This window comes from Dipodomys merriami, unplaced genomic scaffold, assembly GCF_024711535.1.
Source record: "Dipodomys merriami isolate MVZ:Mamm:240054 unplaced genomic scaffold, mDipMer1.0.p SCAF_28, whole genome shotgun sequence".
Taxonomy (NCBI): Eukaryota; Metazoa; Chordata; class Mammalia; order Rodentia; family Heteromyidae; genus Dipodomys; species Dipodomys merriami.
The window spans coordinates 14,093,918-14,118,132 of record NW_027204270.1 but is presented as its reverse complement, the minus strand read 5'-3'; the positions used below and the strand labels follow the sequence as shown (position 1 = coordinate 14,118,132).

General features: G+C 53.0%; 3 protein-coding genes across 5 annotated transcripts; 2 read left to right on the top strand and 1 right to left on the bottom strand.

Moving 5' to 3' along the window:
* The first annotated feature begins 189 nt into the window (after positions 1-189).
* On the top strand, positions 190-10,945 carry Pithd1 (PITH domain containing 1). The gene is made up of 6 exons (XM_070037651.1): positions 190-491; positions 1,097-1,140; positions 1,537-1,614; positions 8,297-8,401; positions 9,626-9,734; positions 10,053-10,945. The coding sequence occupies exons 1-6, from the start codon at positions 294-296 to the stop codon at positions 10,152-10,154; spliced, it is 636 nt and encodes a 211-aa protein (XP_069893752.1). The 5' UTR covers positions 190-293; the 3' UTR covers positions 10,155-10,945.
* Positions 10,946-13,025: 2,080 nt separating this feature from the next.
* On the top strand, positions 13,026-18,788 carry Lypla2 (lysophospholipase 2). Of its 2 annotated transcripts, none has more exons than XM_070037650.1 (10): positions 13,026-13,091; positions 16,042-16,147; positions 16,395-16,426; positions 16,528-16,593; positions 17,026-17,073; positions 17,152-17,222; positions 17,360-17,433; positions 17,509-17,610; positions 17,701-17,874; positions 17,951-18,788. In XM_070037650.1, exons 2-10 carry the CDS (start codon positions 16,070-16,072, stop codon positions 17,999-18,001), a joined length of 696 nt encoding a protein of 231 aa, XP_069893751.1. In that variant the 5' UTR covers positions 13,026-13,091; positions 16,042-16,069; the 3' UTR covers positions 18,002-18,788. The 2 variants fall into 2 exon arrangements, with proteins under 2 accessions (XP_069893751.1, XP_069893750.1); XM_070037649.1 differs by lacking the exon at positions 13,026-13,091 and adding an exon at positions 13,575-13,679.
* Positions 18,789-18,848: 60 nt separating this feature from the next.
* Gale (UDP-galactose-4-epimerase) lies at positions 18,849-23,740 on the bottom strand. Of its 2 annotated transcripts, XM_070037648.1 has the most exons (11): positions 23,695-23,740; positions 22,227-22,392; positions 22,000-22,115; positions 21,740-21,853; positions 21,324-21,500; positions 20,079-20,192; positions 19,929-19,995; positions 19,754-19,839; positions 19,573-19,650; positions 19,317-19,431; positions 18,849-19,235 (listed from the first exon to the last, which is right to left on the bottom strand). In XM_070037648.1, exons 2-11 carry the CDS (start codon positions 22,345-22,347, stop codon positions 19,177-19,179), a joined length of 1,047 nt encoding a protein of 348 aa, XP_069893749.1. In that variant the 5' UTR covers positions 22,348-22,392; positions 23,695-23,740; the 3' UTR covers positions 18,849-19,176. The 2 variants fall into 2 exon arrangements, with proteins under 2 accessions (XP_069893749.1, XP_069893748.1); XM_070037647.1 differs by lacking the exon at positions 23,695-23,740 and having other exon boundaries at positions 22,227-22,809.
* Between the last annotated feature and the right edge of the window lie 475 nt (positions 23,741-24,215).

Below are 24,215 nucleotides of genomic sequence, written 5' to 3'. Positions count from 1 at the left end.
ACGTCGGCCCCGGGGACCCCGGGCGGCTGCTCCGACCCCGGGACAAGGCGCTAACGCCACTCTCGGGGAAGGTTAGGTAGCGACCACACTCACCTCAGCAGACGCAGATCCGACGTCAATCCTGGAGGGCCACGCCCCCTCCGCGAGACCACACCCCCTCTCCAGGGCGCCTGCGCGGCGCGAGAGCGCTTTTTACGACGCGGCGGACGCGGCGGCGCTTGGCGGCCGGAGCGGGGCGAGTTGGGCGCCGGCGGGCGGCGGGGTAGCGAGACGCGCGGGGCGGTGGCATCGCCATGTCGCACGGCCACAGCCACGGTGGGGGCGGCTGTCGCTGCGCCGCCGAACGAGAGGAGCCACCCGAGCAGCGCGGCCTGGCTTACGGCCTGTACCTGCGCATCGACCTGGAGCGGCTGCAGTGCCTCAACGAGAGCCGCGAGGGCAGCGGCCGCGGCGTGTTCAAGCCGTGGGAGGAGCGGGCCGACCGCTCCAAGGTGGGCCCGGCCCGGCCCGGCCCAGGTTGAAAATAACCACAGCCCGGTCGCCGGCCGCTTTCCTATGCCGACCTCTTACTAGCCGTTTTGGGAAACGAGTAGGGTTGAGTCTCCCCATCCCCACGTAGGGAAACTGAGGCCCAGAGAGGCCAGGCGGGCGCTCTGGCTGTCCGCAGCTCTGTTCCGAGGCTGGGGGTGGGGGGAGGGTGTCCCTGAGAGCGTTTTCTCTGCTGGTTGACCCTCCCTGGGCCCGATGGGTGCCCGAGCGGATCGCCTGGTGGAGACCAGCCAGGGGGAGGTGATGGGTGTTTCCCAGCTTCGAGCCTGTTGGAGGCCGAGGACCCTCTCTCCAGAAGAAACCAACCCTGGTCTTCCAGTTCGCGATCCAAGAGGCTTTCCCCATTGGGAACCCTCTATTTGGATGGTCTGCGTCTGTTGAGAGCACTGTGGAGGAAATAAATTAGCTCCTCCAAGCTAATAAATCCTGGAAGACCAGGAAGCCTGTTTGCGTTGTTCCCAGTTTGTAGAACAGAGTGGGAGATGCCTGAAATTGAAGCCTCTCAGCAAATATTTTGCTTTCTCCTCCTTCCCCCTCCCCCCCCCAGTTTGTTGAAAGTGATGCAGATGAAGAACTTCTGTTTAATATTCCGTAAGTATCACCTGCCTGAGGCAAAGGCTGTACCCAGCTGCCTCTTCACTCAGCTTGTCGTTGGTTGTCTAGAGTACACATCTGTTTTCTAGAAATAGGGTAAATTACTTCCGGTGGGCTTCAGGAAGAAAGCATTCTGGCTCTCTTGGTGCAGACTAGAAACAGATGTATTTATCAAATGATAGCTGAGAGGTTGAGGAAAATTTTTAGAAATTCAGACTGCCAGAGATGGACAGGATCTTAGAAATCATCTAGTAGAAGACTGCCAGATGAGTAGACTGAGGTCAGAAAGGGGTCTTGCTGGGGGGAGGGGGGGAGGGGTGGTAATGGGGCTTGTCAAAAGCTCAACCAGGACTGAATCCCAAGTTGACCAGGTTCTCTTTTGCATTTCGGCAGATTTACGGGCAACGTCAAGCTCAAAGGCATCATCATAATGGGAGAGGATGATGACTCACACCCCTCTGAGATGAGACTGTAAGTGATAAGAGCTCAGGCCCTGAAGAAGCTCCTAGTTCTCTTTCTCTGGTAACACTTTATTCCAGAATGCCATTTTTTGTTTTTTTCTTTTACCAGCCTCAGTAGATTCTTTCTGAAACAGGTTCTGGTTCTCATCTCTTCTGGCATTAATGACTTTATTTTTTGTGCTAGGGATAGAACCCAAGACCTTTGCAAATGCACCAAGGCAAGCACTGTACTCCTGAGCCCCATTCCCAGCCCGCTGACATTTTAAATGAAGCATCTTTAGGGCCAAAAGCTTATCTTTTTTTCCAAAGTGCTTACCATGGCATCATGCATTCAGAGAGCATTCAGTAACTGCCAGTTGTGTTGATGACTCTGCACTTTTCTAAACCCAGCTGCAGATCTCCATTGATCTTTATGGCTCTATACTTGGAGGAAGCTTCAAAATTCCCTCTTGCCATTTCATGCAGTAGTCATCTTTGCATGTGTTGTGTTGATGTGGAATTTCTCCGGTCGAGTTTTTGTGGACTTTAGTTAGCAAGGTTCTGTTTGCAAGGTACCTCTTGCAAAATGACACCTGTGGATGCCACCAGAGCTTATGTTATGGATCCAGACACTTACTATCTGAATTCAGAGAAAATTACAGGCATGTACCAGTCCTTCATGCCTGAAATTCTAGCTATTCAGAAGGCTGAGACTTGGAGGATGGCCGTTGGAAGCCAGTTAGAGTAAAAAACGAGTAACAAGCCAGGCTGGAGATTTGGTTCAAAGGTAGAGTGTCAGTTTAGCAAGCAAGTTAAGCAAATTCAAGGCCTTAAAGTCAAACCCCTATACCACATAGATAGAAAGTGGGCAAATAGGTGATAGATAGATAGATAGATAGATAGATAGATAGATAGATAGATAGATACATGACAAAACACAAGAGTTGTAAAAATGAATTTGTGAGAGTGGAGAGAGAGGTATTATTTCCACCTTATCTTTGGCACTGTTATAACTTACAGAAAAGATGAACAAGGGGCTGGGAAGGTGGTTCAATGGTAGAGTGCTTGCCCTGCATGCATGAGGTCCTGGGTTCGATTCTTCGGTACCACATAAGCAGAAAAAGCTAGAAGTGGCACTGTGGCTCAAGTGGTAGAGTGCTTGCCTTGAGCTGAGGAGCTGAGGGACAGCACCCAGGCCCAGAGTTCAAGCCCCACAACCGATAATGATGATGACGACAACGACGACGACGTTGACAACGACAAAAAAAGAAAAGATGAACAAAAGCCAGACAGTGTACATGTGGAGCTAGTCTTTCTTCTGAAGATGAGTCTATCTTCTGGAGGTAGGGCTCTTGTAGGTGGCCTATTCTCACTCCCAGCGTGGAATTTCCTACAGGAATCCTAATTCCAGGGTAGCCTTCCTTAAAGAAGAAAAGTGTTTTTGAGTGATGGAGGAACTTACATGAATCTTTTGTGTGTGCCTTCCACTTGAGCCATGCCTCCACTTCCAGCTTTTTGCTGGATAATTGGAGATAAAAGTCTCCAGATTTGTCTTCTTCCCAGGCAGGCTTTGAACCTCAAATCTTTCTATCTCAGCCTCCTGAATAGCTAGGATTACAATCATGAGTATAGAAAATTGCTTTTAAATTTGTTGTTTTGTGGTTTAGAGATGAGCCTCTGAAATAAACTGCCTATATGTGGCTAGCTGCTCCATGGCTATGCTTTGATTTTCTTATATAAATGACAGTAGTGATAGTTCATTTCATGTGACTGTGATGAGACTTATGTGAAATGCTTAGAACGACTGGGTTCTGAAATGTATGTAGCATACGTGTTAAGTATTTGTACCTGCTCATCCAAAACTGGGCAAACTTATGTTCCAGATTCTAAGCTGTCACTGATTGCAAATGCATTATTGATTTACATACAGTTAATAGAGGGGGAATAATAATACTTGGATTTAATGGCCTGGCATTGATAGGTTCAGAAATGTTGATAATCTTAAATCAGGGAAATATGAGGACAAGAATAGATGTTAGGCGATATTAAGGAATTACTGTGTGCCTCAGATACATTCTTTTGTTTTTTTTTTTTTTTTTGTCGTAGGGCTTGAACTCTGGGCTTGGGCATTGTCCCTATGCTCTTCAGCTCAAGGCAAGCGCTCTACCGCTTAAACCACAGCGCCACTTCCGGTTTTCTAGTGGTTTATTGGAGTCTCATGGACTTTCCTGCCTGGGTTGGCTTTGAATCACAATCCTCAGATCTCAGCCTCCTGTGTAGCTAGAATTATAGACATAAGCCACCGGCGCCTGGCTTCAGATACGTTCTTTTAAAGAAATCCTTGATTTTTATCTGTGTGTGGGTGTGTGTATGCGCGCACGTGTGCATTTGTGTACATGTACGTGACAAACTAGGGCTTGAACTTAGGTTCTGGATCCCTTTTCTGTTCTTTTCTTTTCTGTCAGTTGTGGGGCCTGAATTTCAGGCTTGGGCGCTGTCCCTCAGCTCTTCAGCTTAAAGCTAACGCTGTACCACTTGAGCCACAGCACCACTTCCAGCTTTTTCTGTTTATGTGGTGCTGAGGAATTGAATCCAGGGCCTCATGCATGTGAGGCAAGCACTCTACTGCTGAGCCACCTTCCCAGTCCTGTCCCTTAGCTTTTCTGCTCAAGGTTAGTGTTCTACCACTTGAACCCCAGCTCCACTTACAATCTTTTGGTGTTTAATTGGAGATTAATTCTGGTTTTTGGTGGTTCATTGGAGATGAGTCTCACAGACTTTCCTGCTGATTTTGAACCACAATCCTCAGATCTCAGCATCCTGAGTAGCTAGGATTACAGATTATCGGCATGAGTCACTGGTAGCTGGTAGTGTGAACATTTAGTTTTTGTGCTGGTCTTAGGGCTTGAATTAAGAGCCTGGGCACTGTCCCTGAGTTTCTTTTGCTCAAAGGTAGTTCTCTATCACTGGAGCCATACCTCCACTTTCAGCTTTTTGATGGTCAGTTGGAGATAAGTCTCATGGAGGGCTGGGAATGTGGCTTAGTGGTAGAGTGCTTGTTTGGCAGGATGAAGCCCTGAGTTCGATTCCTAAGTACCATATACATAGGAAAAGCAGGAAGTGGCACTGTGGCTCAAGCCTTGAGCAAAAGAAGATCATGGACAATGCTCAGGCCCTGAATTCAAGCCCCAGGACGGACGGACGGACACACTGTCTCTCTCTCTCTCTCTCTCTCTCTCTCTCTCTCTCTCTCTCTCTCTCTCCCCTTCCTCTCCTACACACACACATACTCTCTCTCTCCTCTCTCCCCTTCCTCTCCTACACACACACACACACTCTCCTCTCTCCCCTTCCTCTCCTACACACACACACACACTCTCCTCTCTCCCCTTCCTCTCCTACACACACACACATACTCTCTCTCTCTCTCTCTCCCCCTCTCCCCCTCTCCCCTTTCTCCACCCTCTCCACCCCTCCTCCTTCCTGGCCTGGCTTTGATTCTTGATCCTCAGCTCTCAGCTACCTCAGTAGATAGGATTATAGGTGTGAGCCACTGGTACCTGGCTTAAGCACTATTTCATGCTCTGTTTCTGTGAGATCAACTTGTGTAGCTTCCATATGTAAGTAAGAACATAGTTTTTATTGTTTTGTGTCCGACTGTCTTAACATAATGTCCTCTAGGCTCATCCATGCTGTTCCAAATGACAGAAGATGTTTTTTATGACTAATACTTCACAGTGTATATATGCCACTTTCTATGTTCTTTCACTCATGAGTCTATATCTGAGCTACTGTGAACAGTGCCATAATAAGTAGCAGGTAGTAAAGTGTTGGTGTTTTTCTGTGTATTGTTTGTCCATACTGGGATTTGAACTTGACCTTGGCTTTCTTGTTCAAGGTTACTAGCACTACCCCACTTGAGCCACAGCACCACTTATGGCTTTTTGGTGATTAATTGGAGATAAAAGTCTCACAGGCTTTCCTGCCCAGGCTGGTTTGAACTGTGATCCTCATATCTCAGCCTCTTGAGTAGCTAGGATTACAGGTGTGAGCCCTTGGTGCTGATGTCTCCGACATACTGATTTTGTTTTCTTTGAGTAGGTGTCCCTGTGGAGCATGTGGTAGTTCTTTTCCTTGTTGTTTTTCTGTTTGTTTGTTTGTTTTTTTCTGTTGTTTTTGTTTTTGGTAGTTCACGGGGATTGAACTCAGCCCGGTTCCTGTCCCTGAGCTCTTCAGCTCAAAGTGAGTGCTCTACCACTTGAGCCACAGTGCCACTTTCCTGCCCGGGCTGGCTTTGAACTGTGATCCTCAGATCTCAGCCTCCTGGGTAGCTAGGATTATAGGCATGAGCCACTGGTGCCCAGCTGTTCCTTGTTTTTGTTTTCTTTCCAGTCCTGGGGCTTGAATTCATGGCCTGTACATTTTCCCTCAGCCTCCTTGTGCTCAAAGCTAGAGCTCTACTACTTGAGCCACAGCTCCACTTCACTTCCAGCTTTTTCTTTTTTCTTTTTTTTTTGGGTCCGGTCGTGGGGCCTGAACTCTGGGCCTGGGCGCTGTCCCTCAGCTCTTCAGCTCAAGGCTAGTACTCTACCACTTGAGCCACAGTGCCACTTCCGGCTTTTTTCTTTTTGCTTATGTGGTGCTGAGGAATCGAACCCAGGGCCTCAGGCATGCATGGCAAGCGCTCTACCACTGAGCCACCTTCCCAGCCCATTTCTAGCTTTTTCTGAGTAGTTTATTTCTGCCCCAGCTGGCTTCAGACCACAATCCTCAGATCTCAGCCTCCAGAGTAGCTAGGATTATAGGCATTAGCCACCAGTGCTGGGCTCTATTCCTTGTTTTTGAGGATTCTTCTTATAGTTCTCCATAGTGACTATTCTAATTTGCATTGCCACTAATGGTATATACTAGTTCCTCTTTCTCTTCATTCTTATACTAGTGTTTGTTACCTTTTTGATAACAGGTATCCTAACGGAGTGAATTGAACCCACAATGAAATTGTGGGTTTTATTTATTTGTGGTTTGAACTTGGGGCCTCATATTTCAGTTTATCACAAAGCCACACCTCCAGTCCTCCTTTTTGGCTCTTTGAGATGGGATCTTACTACTTTTTGAGATTGGCCTCAAACTGGTGATCTTACTTCTGTTATCTCAGTGCTGGGTTTACAGATGTGGTCCACCAAGCCTAGCTGTGAGTTCTGTATATATTCTGCCTTTTTTTTTTTGGCTGGTATGGCCTATCATTCTTACCTTTTAGCTTTTCCAGTTCACAGCTTGTGCTTTAATACTTGAACCTTCGCTTCTGGCTTTTTTTTTTTTTTTCCTGTTTTGAATTTGTAGGGCTTGCTTTGAACTTTGATCTTCTGATTTTAACCTCCTGAATAGCAAGGATTGTATATATGAAAGCTACCAATACCTGGCCAAGCCCTTATATATTAATGTATTATTTATTAATAATTTATATTATATATTATTCCCTTGACTATTAATCCCTTGTTGAATGAATAAGTTTGAACTATATTTTGTTCTATAGGTTGAGAAATTGCTTTTACCTAGAGCGCTGCTTCACTGCCTTGTAAATACTGCTCAGAAATAGCCACCATTATTATTGTGCTCTGTATCATTCTTAGAAAGAAACACTTCAAAACTAACATTTGCTCTTTTAAGTTATATGTGTTTTGCTGCATCTAAAATCGCATCTAAAATCTAGGTGCCAGCCGGGCGCCAGTGGCTCACACCTGTATTCTTAGCTACTTGGGAGGCTGAGATTGGTTCAAAGCCAGCCTGGGCAAGAAAGTCTGTGAAACTCTTCAATAAACCACCAAAAAACTGGGAGTGGCGCTGTAGCTCAAGTGATAGAGCACTATCCTTGAGCTGAATAACTGAGGGATAGCGCTCAGGCCCAGAGTTCAAGCCCCACTACTGACAAATAAAAATAAAATCTAGGTGACTTTTTTTTTTTTTGGCCTAGATTAACCAAATACCCTGGAGGTGGTGGTAATATGTAGGTTGGTGCTTCAGAATTTATGGGTGATACAGACTGTTGTTCCTTTCTAGAGGTTTCACCTTGTCTTTCCAAAAATCATTTGTGTGCTTGCAAAGTTAATGTGCATTTTCAAAATGGAAATCCCCAAATTGTGTTATCTTCATAACTGTAAGATGTGTAATCATGATGACTGACTGTATCAGGTACTGTTTGGACATCACAAATGCTTGAGGGTTGGGTCACATGATCTTATCTCTCAACTGTGTTTAATGTTTCTGCCAAAGTATGTATTGTTTTCCATGAGTACTCGTTGAATTTCACGTCCTCCGCTGAGCTGCTGGTTTTGTGCTGAGTTGCTTGTTCTCTCCAGGCACGTGACCTAGCCATCTCTGTATATTGCTTGTCATGCGATCTTAGCCTGCTCATAGATCCCACTGTTTCTCTTTTTTTTTTTTTTTTCCTGAGGTAAGGTCTTGCTGTGTTCCCCAAGCTGGCCCTGAATTCCTGGGCTCAAGTAACCCTGCCTGCTCCACAGGCCTGCGCACTGTGTACCCCAGATCTCAGCAATTTTCTTGTTGGCGTAAAGATTTTCTAAAATTCAACCCCACTTTTTTTAAAATTTCCTTTTGATGGAACTAAAGCCAGGTGAACAGTTAAGGCAAAAGTGTAGACAAACTGAAAATTTTGAGTATATGTTTTTTTTTGACTTTTTACTTTCCCTTCTCAGGTATAAGAACATTCCACAGATGTCGTTTGATGACACAGAAAGAGAGCCAGATCAAACCTTTAGTCTGAACCGGGATCTTACCGGGGAGCTAGAGTATGCTACAAAGTAAGCATGGGACCTATTTTGCTTCTCTGTGGCTTTTTAAATTTTTTCTTGTTAGAGTCTCTCCATGTAGGCAGGGTGGCTACATGATCCTGCTGTCTCAGCCTTCTGGTGTTGGGATTGCAGGCATGCACCAGCAGGTCTGTGGTTTTTCTCTCACTTGCTGGAGAGAGAGAGAGAGAGAGAGAGAGAGAGAGAGAGAGAGAGAGAGAGAGAGAGAGAGTGTGTGTGTGTGTGTCCTACAGTGTGAAACTCAGGGACTGGGTGCTAGTGCTCTGTCCAAGCTGGCTTTGAACTGCAATCCTCATGTTTCAGCTTCCTGAGTAGCTAGGATTTACAGGTATGAGCCACTGGTGCCCAGCTTCCAGTCTGACATTTTTCTGGATAATTGGAGATAGAGCCTTAAAAGCTTTTCTGCTGGTCTGGCTTCAAATCGTGATCCTCCAGGTCTCAGCCTCCTGCGTAGCTAGGATTACAGCTATAAGCCATCAGTGCCTGGAAAGTTGGGAAATGTTTGGCAGAGGTTCAATGCCAGCCACAGAATTGTTAAATTGTAAGCACCTGGCAGATTTGGATGTTGACCTAGTCTCAGGAAATATGGTTTTAGAATTCCTTTTTCTGTAGTGGGTTTCTAGTGAGTAGGCTGAGTTACATGTGACCACATCACCTTGTCATTAGTTTTCCCTTTTTCCTATGGGTAAGGTCAACACCAATACTTTAGAAGTCCATTTGGTTATATACTGTTTTTCCTTCCTGTTATTGTGGGTAAAAGCTGTGCTTCGCTTTTTTTTTTTCTTTTTTGGTGGTGGTACTTGAACTCTGGGCCTAAGTGCTTTCTCTGAGCTCTTCAGCTCAAGGCTAGCACTCTACCACTTGAGCCACAGTACCACTTCTGGTTTTCTGGTGGTTAAAGTTTCATGGACTTTCCTGCCCAGGCTGGCTTTGAACCTTGATCCTCAGATCTCAGCCTCCTGGGTAGCTAGCATTACAGTTGTGCACCACCCGCACCTGGCTTTGCTTTTTTATCTCTACTGTCACAGGCAGGATCTGACAATGCCTAGTGAATATTTACTGAATTATTACTTGTCCAAAGGAGAAAGAAGAATCCAAGCATGTTCTCTGATTTGCCTGACTTGCCACAAGTTGGAGCTGAACTGTTGTTTGCCTTAGTGGTGGAATGCTCACTGAGTAGTAACGTGTCTTTTCTCCCTCCTTGCCATCTTCTAGAATTTCCCGCTTTTCAAATGTCTATCATCTCTCCATTCATATTTCTAAAAACTTTGGAGCAGATACCACAAAGGTCTTTTATATTGGCCTGAGAGGAGAATGGACTGAGGTAAGAGTGTTAACACATGTTCGAACATCATGGGGGCTTAGGGAGATGTCACTTGCTGTATTTGGGATTTTTCTTGGTTTCATAATTATGCACTGTCCTCCAGAGTCAAGGTGGTGTAAGTGAGACAGGGCCTCTTTTCCCAGTGCCCCACTGGAGTGTCTGGGTGGATTAATGGCCTTTGCAAGTTTCTTAAGTTGGTCTTCACAGAGGAGAGCTTTAGAGACAGTTTCTAGCGAGGCACTGGATAAGCACCCTGCAGAGTGCCCTGGGAGAGAGTGGTTCTTGTGGCCACTGACCTGGCCTCCTATTGTTTTGCAGCTTCGCCGACACGAGGTGACCATCTGCAACTATGAAGCCTCGGCCAACCCGGCAGACCACCAGGTCCATCAGGTTTCCCCCCAGACACACTTCATTTCCTAGGGTGGCCTGGGCTCCCTCGGTGCTGTCAGTGGATGTGTATGACCGCCTGCTGGGAAGGACGAAGATGAGGCTCCAATGAGAGTTTCTGCTCCGGCCAGACTTCGTCTTAGAGGCTGTGCAGAAACCTGGCCTGAGGAGTGGCATGGGTGCCCAGGTCCACCATGGCTCTCTAGGCCCTGCAGATAGTGTAGGCCAGGTGGCATCTAGCAGTCATGGATAACACTTGCTTTTCCAGTCAGCGTGGCCATGGGTCCCAAGTGCTTGTGGGTTTGTGTGATTTTTTTTTTTTTTTTCATAATGGAAACTTCCTGGGCTGTAGGAATCCTACCACAGCCTCTGGTTTGTAGGGTTTTTTCCTTTTTTTTTTTTTTTTTTTCCATCATGAGGGTCTCTACCTAGAGACACGTGTCCCTGCTTGTTCCTTCTCTCTGTCATTGCTCGGCATTCTTGTCAAGTTGCCCAGCTTGGAGTTGCCTGACACGCGCAGTGTCCTGTGTCGATAGCTGGAAAGGCAGGAAAGAGTCTCCTGTGCTTGGTCGCCTGGGAAGGTCTTCCTCATTACCTACCTAACCTGTTGGGGAGAGCATGGGAATTGTTTTTGTGTGTGCAGTAACCTGCTTGGGCTAAGTTTGAGAATTATCAGATTCCCTTTGGAGTCTCCCTAATGTTTACTAGCTTCTAACTTGTGTTGTTAGCCCATTGCTGAAATTTGGAGATCTCTTGAGTTCTCTGTTCATGGCTTTTATTCACTGTGACTAATAAGCTTCCTAATAAATCCTTGCCAGACATAATGTTTGTATTTTCTTTTGTGTTCTTGGTAGTACTGATGAAATACTTAGAACTATATCGTACTTTGAAATTTTTTGTTTTGATTTAGATGGATCATACGTGCCACAATTAAATCAAGACTAGATCAGTTTTTTTAGGAAAAGTCAAGCTTGATTTTGTACAATATGGCAAAAACACTTCCTCTTCCTCTGTTTTGTGAAGAGGTTGCTGTGTTCATCTATGTCCATTTCTCACAGGGGAGTAATCTCTGGGGCAACATGGGCAAAAACCAAGGAAGGACAGCTCTGGAGCACATCAAAAGCAAGGCTAGGGGCTGGGAAGGTGGCTCAGTGGTAGAGCGCTTGCCTTGCATGCTTGAGACCTTGGGTTCGATTCCTCAGCACCACATAAGCAAAAAAGAAAAAAGCCGGAAGTGGTGTGGCTCAAGTGGTAGAGCGCTAGCCTTGAGCTGAAGAGCTGAGGGACAGTGCCCAGGCCCAGAGTTCAGGCCCCATGACCAGACCCCTCCCCAAAAAAAAAAAAAAAAAACAAGGCTGAGGACATTACTCCTAAAGGTGAACCAGAGACTTGCAGCTTTCATTTGTAAGTCAGCACAGCAATTGAACAGAATTAAGGTATGTGAAAAGAGGTTTGCTCCGTTTCAGAAAACACAGAGTTAGTAAGGGCAGTTAGTGCTGTGTTTGATCCTCCTGCAGTTCCCCAAGGGGCTTGGCCCACACTTGTTAGGAGGATGGAGTCACTTCTCTGGTTGGTTCTTAAAAATTCCACCATGCCAAGCCTTGTTGGGTTTCAAAATCCTGAAATGCAGCTGAAGTCAACTGAATGTACATGTGGGGCCTTGGGGCCTTGGTGTACCAAGTCCCCTACCTACTCTTCAGCCACAGCCTCAGTTCCACTTGATTGTTTTGAGGATTAAGAGAGAATTTAAAATTTCTTACATGGAGCTGGGCCCTGGTGGCTCATGCCTGAAATCCTAGCTACTCCGGAGGCTGAGATCTGAGGGTCCCAGTTCAAAGCCAGCCTAGGCAAAAAAGTCTGAGACTTATCTCCAGTTAACCACCAGAAAACCAGACGTGGCACTGTGGCTCAAGTGGTAGAGTACTAGCCTTGAGCTGAAGAGCTGAGGGACAGCGCCCAGACCCAGAGTTCAGACCCTACAGCTGACCCCCCCACACACACACCAAAAAAAATCTTACATGGGCCAGAGAAGGTGGAATCTCAGAGCAGACTGGCCGTTAGTTCTGGGTGAAGTAGAAATCACAGCCTTTGGGACTGGGCTCTTCATCTGAAGCTTCACTGAAGAATTCTGTGCTCTCTAGGAATGGTATACTTCTGGAGGCAGACCCAGCAAGGGTACAGCTGGTAGAGGGGGCAGTTTTTTTGTTTTTTTCTTTCCTCTTTTGCAACACCCACTGGCCACTTGTTTCCTGTGACTCTGTTCCCACAATTCTTCCCTGTAGAATCCTTTTTTATTTGTTTTTCGTGTGCGCATGCCAGTCCTGGGGCTTGAATTCACAAAGCACTGTCCCTGAGCTCTTTTGCTCAAGGCTAACACTATACCACTTGAGCCATAGCTCCATTTTTGGCTTTTTGGGAGTTGGTGGACTTTCCTGCCTAGGCTGGCTTCAAACCTCAATCCTCAAATTTTAGCCTCCTAAGTAGTTAGGAGTATATGTGTGCACCACCTCCACCTGGCCAGAATCCTGGCTTTAAGGCTTTATCTCTGGATAAAGACCTCCTCTTGGTCTGGAGAAAAGTGCTTTGTTGAGTTTCCAAGTTTGTAGTTTTCTTCAGTTCACAGAAAAGACTAGGTTAAGCTGGAGAATTGAGGGGCAGCATGACTTATTTCCTGTTTGCATATCCACATGCAGGGATATAGCTCCCAACTCAGCTTGCCTTCCAGCCTCCGTGGACCCTGAGCCCCTTTTCCACCCAGTGGTGGCCAAGTGAAGCCCTTCCGTTCTTGGCTCATTGGGTGGTGGTTTGTGCACCCTGCATGGCATTGCCGTCAGAACTGTCCTAGGAACGCCGCTGATGCCTATCAAGCTGTCCTGATGTGGCCTTTCCAGAGTGAGGAAGGCCTGGCACTGCCTTTCCGGTGCTCACATGGCCTCACTGGAGCCTAGAAGCAAAGCTCTGGAGTAGCAGGTTGGTCATTATAATTTTATAGCTTAGGAAGCAGGTCAAGAAAGGCAGTTCTTGTGATCTTGAGGTCGCTGATTATTTACTTATCCCTGGGTCTCAGCTTTACCATCTTTAAGATAGGGCCGGCGGGGCCAGGTCTCTCGGGTCAGGGTGTGACTCCACCCGTGATCGTGGAGTGGGTCCCGACCGCGTGGAGGCTGAGCCGGGGGGCAGATCCCAACAACGCGGCGCGTGAACAGCCGTGTCGGGCGTTGCGCGGAAGGCGCGGTCGTGGCTGTTCTTGCTGAGGGGAAAAGCAGTTCAGCGGCGGTGGTGCCCGGCCGCCGCGCGGGGCGGCGGTGGCGGGGGAGGCGGGGGCAGGCTCCCGCCGCCGGAGGCGCGGCCCCGGGTCGCAGCATGGCAGCCCCCGCCGGGAAGCCCGGGCCCGCTTCCGGGTTTGGTACGGCCGGCCGGGCCACTTCCGGCAGCGCGATGGCGGGGCTCCCGCGGCCCGGGCGGAAGTTCCGGCGGGGGCGGCCGAGGGGGCACAGTGTCTGCGGGAGGACGGGCAGCATCGCCGAGCCCGCGGTCTCGCCAGCCCCAGGGAGTGAGGTGCGGGGCCCTGGGGGGCGGCGGCCCGGGGCGCGGGGGGCGAGCGCGGCCGGGCGGGGGGCGAGCGGGGGGCGAGCGCGGCCGGGCGGGGGGCTGCCCGCGGGGGGCGAGCGGGGCTTCGCGGTCGGGGAGGACGGGGTCCGATCCCCCCGCGGGGCGGGGCCCCCCCGGGTCAGAGGTGATGGCCGCTCGGTGGGGAGGGGCCCATCTTGAGTCAGGTCGGGAGTTGTGGCAGCTGGGGGACCCGGGGTCTTGCCGGGGGATGGGGGGGGCGACAGGGGAGTCGAGGCGAAGGGGCGGGCGCCCCGCGGGTGGAGACGGAAGGGGACCCCGTCGGGGTGCGTTGCGCGGAGGACTGAGGACCCGGGGTAGTAGTGCCAGCTCGGTGAGGGCCGTGCCGGGTCGGGGCTGGAGGGTGGGAGCGGGTCGGGGAGGCTGGCGCCCCAGGAGGGTTGGGCGCTTAGAGGCAGGTGGCGCCAGCTTCCGGACCTTGAAGGATGCTAAGCGCGGGGAGGGGCCAGCCGGCTTGACGTTCTTGGGGTGTTGGGAGTCCCAGAACCTGTTCAGCTGGGGGCCCATTTGGAGTCACTTGGCCCCAGCACCAGCGGCCGCACCAGCAGCAGCAGGTAGCCTTCGCGCTGGGGCGTGGAACACTAGTTGTGGGGTGGGTAGCAGATGGGGTGGGGGGTCCTTAGGCTCTCAGGAGGTCCCCGGGGGCCCTGGGAATGGTTGAGCCAGAAATGAGGGAGTGGGGGCTAGATGGAAGGAAAAGGAGGAAAGATGGAGAAGACGGGGATAGGGAGCTGGAAACATATTTCTCTGGCATTTTTCTCCCCTTCATTTTCTGTAAGTGCTGAGATTTGGGGAGGAGGGACCCCAGGAGTCCAGAGAAGGGATACTAGGAGACCAAGGAGGAGGCAGTTTGCAACGAGGGAGTTACCACCTTCCTCCCACTTCTTAACCTGTCTAGAGCAAGCTCAGCCTCTGGGGTTCAGCCAGAACCAGAGGATGAGTTCTGGACCACTTAGGTGACTACCTTTGCTTCTTTTGGAGGCCAACTTCCAGTCGTTTTGTCTTGGACTTTTTGGTGCCAGTACTGAGACTTGAATATCCTACCCCTACCCTTCCCCCTTATTTTGGTGCTGGTCCTGGGGCTTGAACTCGGGGTATAGATGCTGTCTCTGAGCTATCTTGCTCAAAACTGTTGCTCTACCACTTGAGCCACAGTTCCACTTCTGGCTTTTTTGGTAACTAATTGGAGAAAAAAGCTTCAATGGATTTTCCTGCCTGGGCTGGCTTTGACCCTCTCAGCCTCCTGAGTAGTTAGGATTACAGGTGTGAGCTCTTTTGGATTTGTGGTGGTTAATTGGAGATAAGTCTAGCCGGGACCCAGTTGGCTCAATGCCAGTAATCCTAGCTACTCAGGAGGCTGAGATCTGAGGATCACAGTTCAAAGCCAGCCTGCGCAGGAAAGTCCAGGAGGCACTTTTTTTTGTTTTTTTTTTGGTCGGTTATGGGGCTTGAACTATAGGCCTGGGTACTGCTCCTCAGCTCTTTAGCTCAAGGCAAGTGCTCTACCACTTGAACCACAATGCCACTTCGGGCTTTTTCTGTTTATGTGGTGCTGAGAAATCAAACCAAGGGCCTCATGCACGCAAGGGAAGCACTCTACCACCCAGTCACTTTCCCAGCCCTCCAGGTTCAGCCACTAGGGGTCCTAAAGACCAGGGAGGTTGAGGCAGCAGTGAGGTGAGGAACATTTTTTCTTTCTTTTTTTTTTTTTTTTTTTGGTCAGTCATGGCGCCTGAACTCTGGGCCTGGACGCTGTCCCTCAGCTCTTCAGCTCAAGGCGAGTGCTCTACCACTTGACCTAGAATGCCACTTCCGGTTTATTGGAGTAGTGGTTTATTGGAGATAGGAGTCTCACAGACTTTCCTGCCCTGGCTGGCTTTGAACCGTGATCCTCATATCTCAGCCTTCTGAGTAGCTAGGATTACAAGCCTGAGCCACCGGCGCCCGCCCCCTGGAGACTCTTATCTCCAATTAACCACCAGAAAACCAGAAGTGGCGCTGTAGCACTGAGGCCCTGAAGTCAAGCCCGACAACTGACAAAAAAAAAAAAAGGAAGATTGCCTGTCCAAGCTGGCTTCCCGCCATGATCCTCAGACCTCAGCTTCCTCAGTAGCTAGGATTATAGGCGTGAACTATGAGTGTCTAGCTAGCCTGCACCTCTTGCCTGCCTTTTCTGCACCCAGGATTGAACCTGGGTGCTGTGGGGTCTGTTGGCCTGTGTGTGCCTCTTGAGCTAGGAGGCTGTCTCTGCCTGGCTGTGTTCTGAACCAACTGCCCCTGGTTCTTCCAGGCCCAGCCTGCAGGGACTCCTGCAGTGTATGTGTGGTAACACCATGTCTGTGCCCCTGCTCACTGACGCCGCCACCGTGTCTGGAGCTGAGCGGGAAACGGCTGCGGTAAGGTCCCTGGCACTCTTAGCAGCCTCTAGACCAGATCTAGTGGAGGACAATGGCCTGGAGAGGTGTGGGAAACGTGGAGGTGGCCGTGAGGAGAAGGGAGTAGCCTCAAGCCAGGAGGTCAGGGTTAATCACCTGTTGGCTCCTGTGTCAGCTCCCTCAGGGGACTGGGCTGGGGGAGGGGTGAGCTGAAGCTGAGGATGGAAAGGGGAGCTTCCCACCTCCCCATGTGTTACTCTTTTTCCAGGTTATCTTTTTACATGGACTTGGAGACACAGGGTGAGAGCAAGGATGGGGTGCTCCTTGGGGAGGGGGCAGGGCCTAGCAGGCAGGGGCTGCCCGTTCCCACAACACTGTCTCTTTTCCTTTCCGTCCTACAGGCACAGCTGGGCTGACGCCCTCTCCACCATCCGGCTCCCTCACGTCAAGTACATCTGTCCCCATGCGTAAGTATCAGCTCAGCGAGGGAAGGGCTCAGGGGGTGTCCTGTGGTTCCCAGCCTGCCCCGTTCTCTCTGTCAGCTGCTTCCTTCCCCCGTCAGCTGCTTCCTGGGCTGTGGCACTGAGCATGTGCTCCTACCCCCAACCCCAGGGGCTTAGACCCCAGATCTCCTGGAACCAGCGCTTCCTGGGCCCCTTCCCCAAGTACTCACCCACTGATCTGGAATCCCTGTCACCATGTTAGATGGATCTTCTCCTTCACTTCCAGTGCTCCAGCCACAGCCTCCAGCCCCACGTGGCAGGTTGCCTGGCAACACCTTAAACACAGGCCCTGCCTGCTGGGAGGGGCCTCCAGGGGCTGCTCTGTTCCCTCCCTGTTTCTCTGCTGTGGCTTCCTTATCCCTCTAAGCATCATGGCCCTCTGGCTCTCCCTCCCAGGCCTAGGATCCCTGTGACACTCAACATGAAGATGGTGATGCCCTCCTGGTAAGTTTGGAGGGGAGCTGGGAGCTGTAGGGGGCTGGCTGGGATTTCCAGCTGCTTCCAACGCCTCTGGTCACCCAGGTTTGACCTAATGGGGCTGAGTCCAGATGCCCCAGAAGATGAGGTTGGCATCAAGAAGGCAGCAGAGAACAGTAAGACCCCCTTCCCCATCCCCCCCCCCCCCCCGCATCCTCCCTTCCTGAAAGCACTGGGCAGTGACCACCTGACTCCCTTAGGTGGGGGGAGCTCCCCGGCCACTTCCTTCACCCAGTCATGCCCCTCTCCCCAGTCAAGGCCTTGATTGAGCACGAGATGAAGAACGGGATCCCTGCCAATCGGATCGTCCTGGGTGGCTTTTCACAGGTGAGGGAGGAGTGAAGGGGAGGGGCTGGGTGGGTGAGCTGTACCCTCATGACCTGCCCTGTGTCCTTTCTCCAGGGTGGGGCTCTGTCCCTCTACACAGCTCTCACCTGCCCCCACCCTCTGGCTGGCATCGTGGCGTTGAGCTGTTGGCTGCCCCTGCACCGGAACTTCCCCCAGGTGATTGTCCCACAGCGCCTCCTGCCCTGGGTGTCGTAGCTGCGTGGTCCTCGTGCTGCAGCCTGGCATGGCCCTCTGTCTGCTCCACAGGCAGCCAATGGCAGTGCCAAGGACCTGGCCATCCTTCAGTGTCATGGGGAGCTGGACCCCATGGTACCTGTTCGGTTTGGAGCCCTGACAGCTGAGAAGCTCCGGTCGGTTGTCACACCTGCCAGGGTCCAGTTCAAGACCTACCCAGGCGTCATGCACAGCTCGTGTCCGCAGGTCAGTGGGGGGCAGCTGTTACCACCTTCTCCCTTCTCCCTCCAGCCCAGAGCCTCACCATGTTCTCCAACCCCAGGAGATGGCAGCTGTGAAGGAATTCCTTGAAAAGCTGCTGCCTCCAGTCTAGCCGGAGTCACTGGCCCCAGTGCAGTCCCCAGCTCCTGGGAGACCCAGCAAGCAAGCACCGCACTGTCTTGGATCTGAGCCGGTTGAGCAAGCCCCTGTCCTCTCCCCACCACCCTGCCCTCTTCCCACCGGCCTCTGGGGCAGGCAGCTGAGGCCTGGCCAGGCCTTCCCTGCCGTCCCCTGCCACCTGGTAGTCTGCAGCAGGAGTGGGCTACTCTTCACCCCACATCCCCGGAGGCGGGGCCCCCGGCAGCAGTATTGGAGGGGCTGTAGGCAGCGGGAGAAAGGGGCCCAGCTGCTGACCCACTCACTCAGGACCTCACTCACTAGCCCCGCTTTGGGCCCCCTCCTGCGACCTCAGGGTTTGGCCCCTGGGCCCTCCCAGGCCCCACCCCAGCAACTCTGCCCAGATAATCGTGTGTCTCCTGCCTCGCTGCAGCTGCTTCTCAATCATGAATGTGTTCATGGCCCCGGCCCCTGGCTGCTGCGGGCTGCTTGCTGCGGGGCAGGCAGGTGGAGTGGAGTCCAGGGGCCTTCCCTCAGCTGGTCCCCCACTTGGGGGCTGGACCCTGCCTCCCTGTTGCCCTCCACCCTCACAGGCCTGGAGCCTGCAGGGCTGGATTGAGGCACAAGGTTCCCCCTGGCTGTCTGACCCCCACCGTGTCCCCACTCTAGGACTAGGGAGGTTGTGGGGGAGGATTGTGTTTCCATGTCTTCTGTCTCCATGTGGTTTTGGGTGTTTTTCTTGTGTCCTGGATTCCAATGAAATTAAACAAACTGCTTCCTCAGCTCTTAGGCCTGCCTGGTTCTGTTCAAGGTGTGCGTGCAGAGTAGATGTAGCAAAATGCTCAGCGTAAGAAAAGGTTTATTAAAATACTTAGGAAAACCCCCCTGTGGCAGTCTACATCAGTGCCTGGGAGGTGTGTGGTCCGGGAGCCCCGCCTCCTCTGCCCCTCTGGTGGTCCTGCAGGAGCTAAGGGATGCTGCCCCAGCTCCCCGTCAGTGGAGCCGGTGGCCTCTTGCCTGGAGGGCTGAGTGGACCCTGCTTGGGTTTGAGGTAGGATAGCCTCAGCTTGGCCCCAGAGCTTCAGGGTGATGTGTCCCGCAGGAGGCTGGGAGGCCGCAGAACAGGCAGCTGCTTCTCTTCCTTTCCTGGTCCATGGTAGGGGAAGTGCCTCAGGCCTGCGCCCCAAATCCTGACGGATTCTGCTGCTGCCAGCGCCACAGATCTTCACCTATGACAGGTATGGGTGGTGAGGGCAGCCCAGGGAAGACGCCCTTGTTGCCCTCGCTGTCCCAGGTCAGTCAGCACTCACACATCCTGTCCAGTCCCAAGACTGCTGTCCAGCCCAGCTCCTCATGGGCCAGGCTGGGGTTAGCGTAACAGGCTGCCACATCGCCTTCCCGCCGTGCCACCACCTTGTATGGGATCTGTGAAGAGGGAGAAGTTTCACTGAGCGCCTGCCACTGAAGTGCCAGGCAGCCACAGGGTTCTGGGTATGCTGGGTGCCCAGTGGGTGGGCAGAGGCAAGCGCCCAGGCTCTCCATTGCCAAGAGCTGGGCGGGGCCTACCTTCTTCCCTGAGGCCTTCTCCATGGCTTGGACCATCTGCAGCACCGAGTAGCCCGTGCCCGTGCCGAGGTTGTAGATCTGCCCCGGGGAACAGGGTTCATGGGTGAACTAGACTGTCTGTGCGGGCCCCACTGTCCACAACTCTGTTCCCCTCCCTCCCTGGCTGCTCTACTCTCCCTACCCGGCAGCCACACTGTTCCTTCAGCTTCTTCAAGGCTGCGATGTGGCCCTTGGCCAGATCCACAACATGGATGTAGTCCCGGACCCCTGCAGAGAACAAGGTGGTGGGACGGGGAAGTTGCCCCCCCCTGTCTCTCCTGACCCCCACTCTTGGGCCCTCCTGGTCCTGGGCTCACCGGTGCCATCCTCTGTGGCATAGTCATCACCAAAGACATTTAGGGCCTCCCGTCGTCCGATGGCCACCTAGGGCAAGGATTAGGTCAGCTCCTTCTAAGTCCTCAGTTATATCCCTGTGCCAACCCTTCTAGCCCTTTGCTGCCCCCTACCTGGGAGACATAGGGCATGAGGTTGTTGGGAATGCCCTGGGGATCCTCGCCAATGCGGCCGGAGGCGTGGGCACCGATGGGGTTGAAGTACCGCAGCAGCACTGCATTCCAGGTCTGAGAGATGCAGGCACAGTGGGTGGAGCAGGGGTGCAGGCAGTGCGTTCCAGTTCACAGTTCTCTGCCTCACCTCTGTCGGTTTTCTAGAAATGGCCAAGGGATGGGGATCCTCCCTCCTTGCTGCGACCTTGGACACATCACCTCAAATTTTTTTTTTTTTGGTCCGTTGCGGGGCTTGAACTCTGGGCCTGGGTTGGGCGCTGTCCCTCAGCTCTTCAGCTCAAGGCTAGCACCCTACCACTTGAGCCACAGCACCACTTCTGGCTTTTTTTCTTCTTATGTGGTGCTGAGGAATTGAATCCTGGGCCTCATGCCTGCAAAGCAAGCACTCTACCACTGACCACTGAGCCAACTTCCCAGCCTTCAACTTTTTTTTTTTGCCGTACTGGGGATTGAACTTAGGGTCTTATACTTGCTAAGTAGATACTCTTACCACTGAGCTACTCTGGGGGATTACTTTCTAGACAAGGTTGCATTTTCTGTTTAGGCTAGCCTGGACTGTGAGCTTATTTGCACTTCCCTGTGTCACTGAGATGATGACTGGGCTCTAAGTCCTAAAACTGTTTTGTTTTTTTTTTTCCAAGCTGGCTTGGAACCATATCATCCGATCTCTGTCTCCCAAGTAGCAGGTGTTACAGGCTTAAACTATTGCACCTGGCTCAGCACTACCATTTTTAAAAAAATTTTTATTTTGTCAAGGTGATGCACAGAGGGGTTACGGTTACGTAAGATAGTGATTCCATTTGTTGTCTAACTACCACTTCTTCTTCTTTTTTTTTTTTTTTGGTCTGTCATGGGGCTTGAATCCTGGGCCTGGGCACTGTCCCTCAGATTTTCAGCTCAAGGCTAGCACTCTACCACTTGAGCCACAGCGCCACTTCCAGTTTTCTGGTGGTTCATTGGAGATAAGAATCTCATGGATGTTCCTTCCCAGGCTGGCTTTGAACCATGATCCTCAGATCTCAGCTTCCTGAATAGCTAGGATTACAGGTGTGAACCGCTGGCGCCTGGCCAGCACTACCACCTCTAAGCCTTAGCTTACTCTTTGGGGTGGAGAGTGGTCAGGAGTCCATCTTCAAACTCAAGGAGCCAGTAAGTGAAGCCAGTGCTGGGTCAAGGGGCTCTCACCTTGTCTGCCCGGCACAGGTCCCGGATCATTTCCTCAATGAAGAACTTGGACTTGCCGTAAGGGTTGGTACAAGCCCCGGTTGGGTGGGCCTCATCCAAGGGCAGGTACTGGGGGTTCCCATAAACAGTAGCTGAGCTGCTGAACACCAAGTTCTTCACTTCATGAGCCCTCATGATCTAGCCAAGGGAAGGGAAGGTGAGGAGTGGCCTGTGGCACACATCTCAGTTCCACCTGCCACCCCTATCACTGGGAGGGTGGGACTAAGGTGGCACTAACAAACAAACAGGGACATTAAGGCTGGGAGGAAAGGAAAGATGTGTCCAAGATGATGCAGCTTGGGGCTGCATCTGATTCTCATGAAAGCCCTTACCCATGGTGGCCGGCACTGCTGGCCAATGCAGCCCAGGCCTCTTACCTCCAGAAGCTGGATGGTCCCAGTCAGGTTAACTCTATAGTAGTCCAGAGGCTTCTGCACTGACTCGCCCACAGCCTTGAGCCCAGCAAAGTGGATGACAGCTTTAAAACTGTGCTGTGGGGGCAAAGCCAGGGTTGGAGGCAGCTTGGAGGGCCTAGCCCTTGGCAACGAAAGGACTCTTCGGCTTACCTGCTTGCCTGCTAGCTCTGCCAGACCCCACCTTCTTGAGAAGGCCCACCAATAACCCCCTGAGCACCCACCTTTTTGAAGAGATATTGTAAGGCTGCCTGGTCCAAGATGTCCATCTCCTCAAACTCTACAGAGCGGCCAGTCAGCTCCTGTACCCGCTGCAGGCTCTCAGGCAGAGTGCCCCCTCCTGGTGAGTGAGTAGAAGACATCCACATGAAGAGATGGGGTCCTGGATGCAGGGTTTTCCTCCTCCATGCCCTCCACAGCCCCAGCCCCAGAGCCCCACGCCCACACTCACCGCGGATGGCATTATGGAAGTTGTCGATGACCACGGGTGAGAAGCCTGCCTCCAGCAGCTCCAGTACTGTGTGGCTGCCAATGTAGCCGGCCCCGCCTGTGACCAGGACCTTCTCTGCCATTGCACCTGGCCCAGGGCACGTGTCAGCTGTGGCCAAACTCAGGGCCTTGGATGGAACATTTCTCATTAGGTGAGCCTAGGGACTATCTCAGCCTCCTGAGTAGCTAGGATTACAGGCGTGAGCCACTGTACCCAGCTAGGTACCATATTTTCAAGTTCCAATTGACCCAGGGTTGGGAAGATGGACTTGTGAGGACCCATACTTCCAGTCCAAATGTCTAGAGACTGGACAGTCCGGGCAGACGGGAAAATGGCAGCAGGACTGGGACTCCAGGAGCCCAGCTGGAGGTTCTGTCCATGCAACTGAGGCCTCTACTCTCACTAGGTGTCAACTGTTTCCAGCTCTAGGCATCCCCCTCCCTTCTTCCCTTTCCTCCGAGTCAGTTTAGAGGAAGCAGGAAATGCATATGACCTCCAGGGTGGGGTCCCTTAGCCAGACAGGCTGAGTCCAACTCTGGGACTGGTGACCCACAGTCCTGGAGCTGCCCGCCTGCCCCACCCCAGGGCAGCGGCTGAGCTCAGTCTGCCAGGGTCGGCCCAGCCCCACTCTTTAGCTTGGAACTACGGAAACCGTCCAGCCTCCGGGCCACTGGGTGGGTCAGTGTCGACGTGGACCTGGCCCAGGCTCCACTGCCAGGTGTGCATCCCCGCCCGCCCGGAACAAATTCTGCCAGCGGAGGGGGCGGGGCGGGGCGGGGCGGGAGCCCCGGACACTGCGGCCTTTCATTCCGGCGACCTGGCCGGCGGCCGCCTTCCTCCGAGCCACCTAAACGCCTTCTGTGCTCGTCCGGTGCCGTCCCCGGGGCTGGGCGCCCGCTCGTGCCGGGCTCCGTACCCCGCGCCTGTGCGCTCTTCTCCCGGGTGCTGTCACTGGCCCTCTACAGCGGAGGGTATCGGGGCCGGCGGAAGTGCTTTGCCTGCGATCCCACCGCAGGCGAGGGCCCGGCGGGAGCGGCCGTGCAGCCTCGCCGCCCGCCCCCTCCACGCGGCTCCCGCCGGCCTCGGCTCGCCCGGTGCCCCCGCCGAGCCCCGCAGCGGCCGCGGCCCGCCCTGGGAGGCGGCGAAGTTGGCCCGAGGCCCGCGCCATCCCGACCCGGGGATGACCTTGGTCGACTGCCACCGCCTCAGTTTCCCCAATCTGTACAATGGTGAGGAGCGGGTGCCGGGCCGTGGCTCCGAGGACAGCTGGCTGTCGGGGCCGGGAATGAATGAACCCAGTGCACTCGGGCCATCACAGCGGGACACGAGAGCCGAAGAGGCCCGGAACACGCCCAGCGCTCCTGGAAGTCCCTTGCTCCCCGCCGACCACCCGCCCTGCCCTTCCTTCCCTTCATCCCTCCGCCCGAACCTGCCGGGGTTGCGCGCCCTGCGCTGGCTCCTGCGGCGCCGCCTCCCGCGCCCCGCGCGGCGGCCCCTTTAAGGGCTGACAGCCCAGCCTGGCTCCGCCCCGTCCCGCCCCCAAGGAAACGTGTCGTGGGGTTACGGGGTCTCCGCGGGGACAAAAGGCCGGAGCTGCTGTCAGGCGGCCGCGCGGCGCGTTCCCACGGAGGCCGGAAGAGGGCGGTGCCATCCCGTGAAGCACGGGGAGCCGGGGCGGCGCCGGCGCTTTGGGTGTCCGTGCCGCCGCGGAGCCCGGTTCCCACTCCGAAACGTCCCAAGGGATGTGGGGCTCCGCCGGTGGCGGCGGCCTCGGGGCCGCGGGCTGCGAGTCCGGCTGGCGAGGGGGCCGCTAAGGACACGGCCGGGCACGGACGCGCGCTGAGCAGCCCGGAGCCACGCAGCCCGGACACGCGTTCCCCACCTCCGGGAAGGGCTGGCTGCCAGAACCGGGGGCAGAGGCGCACCCCTAGACTGCGTGGGCACAGCGGG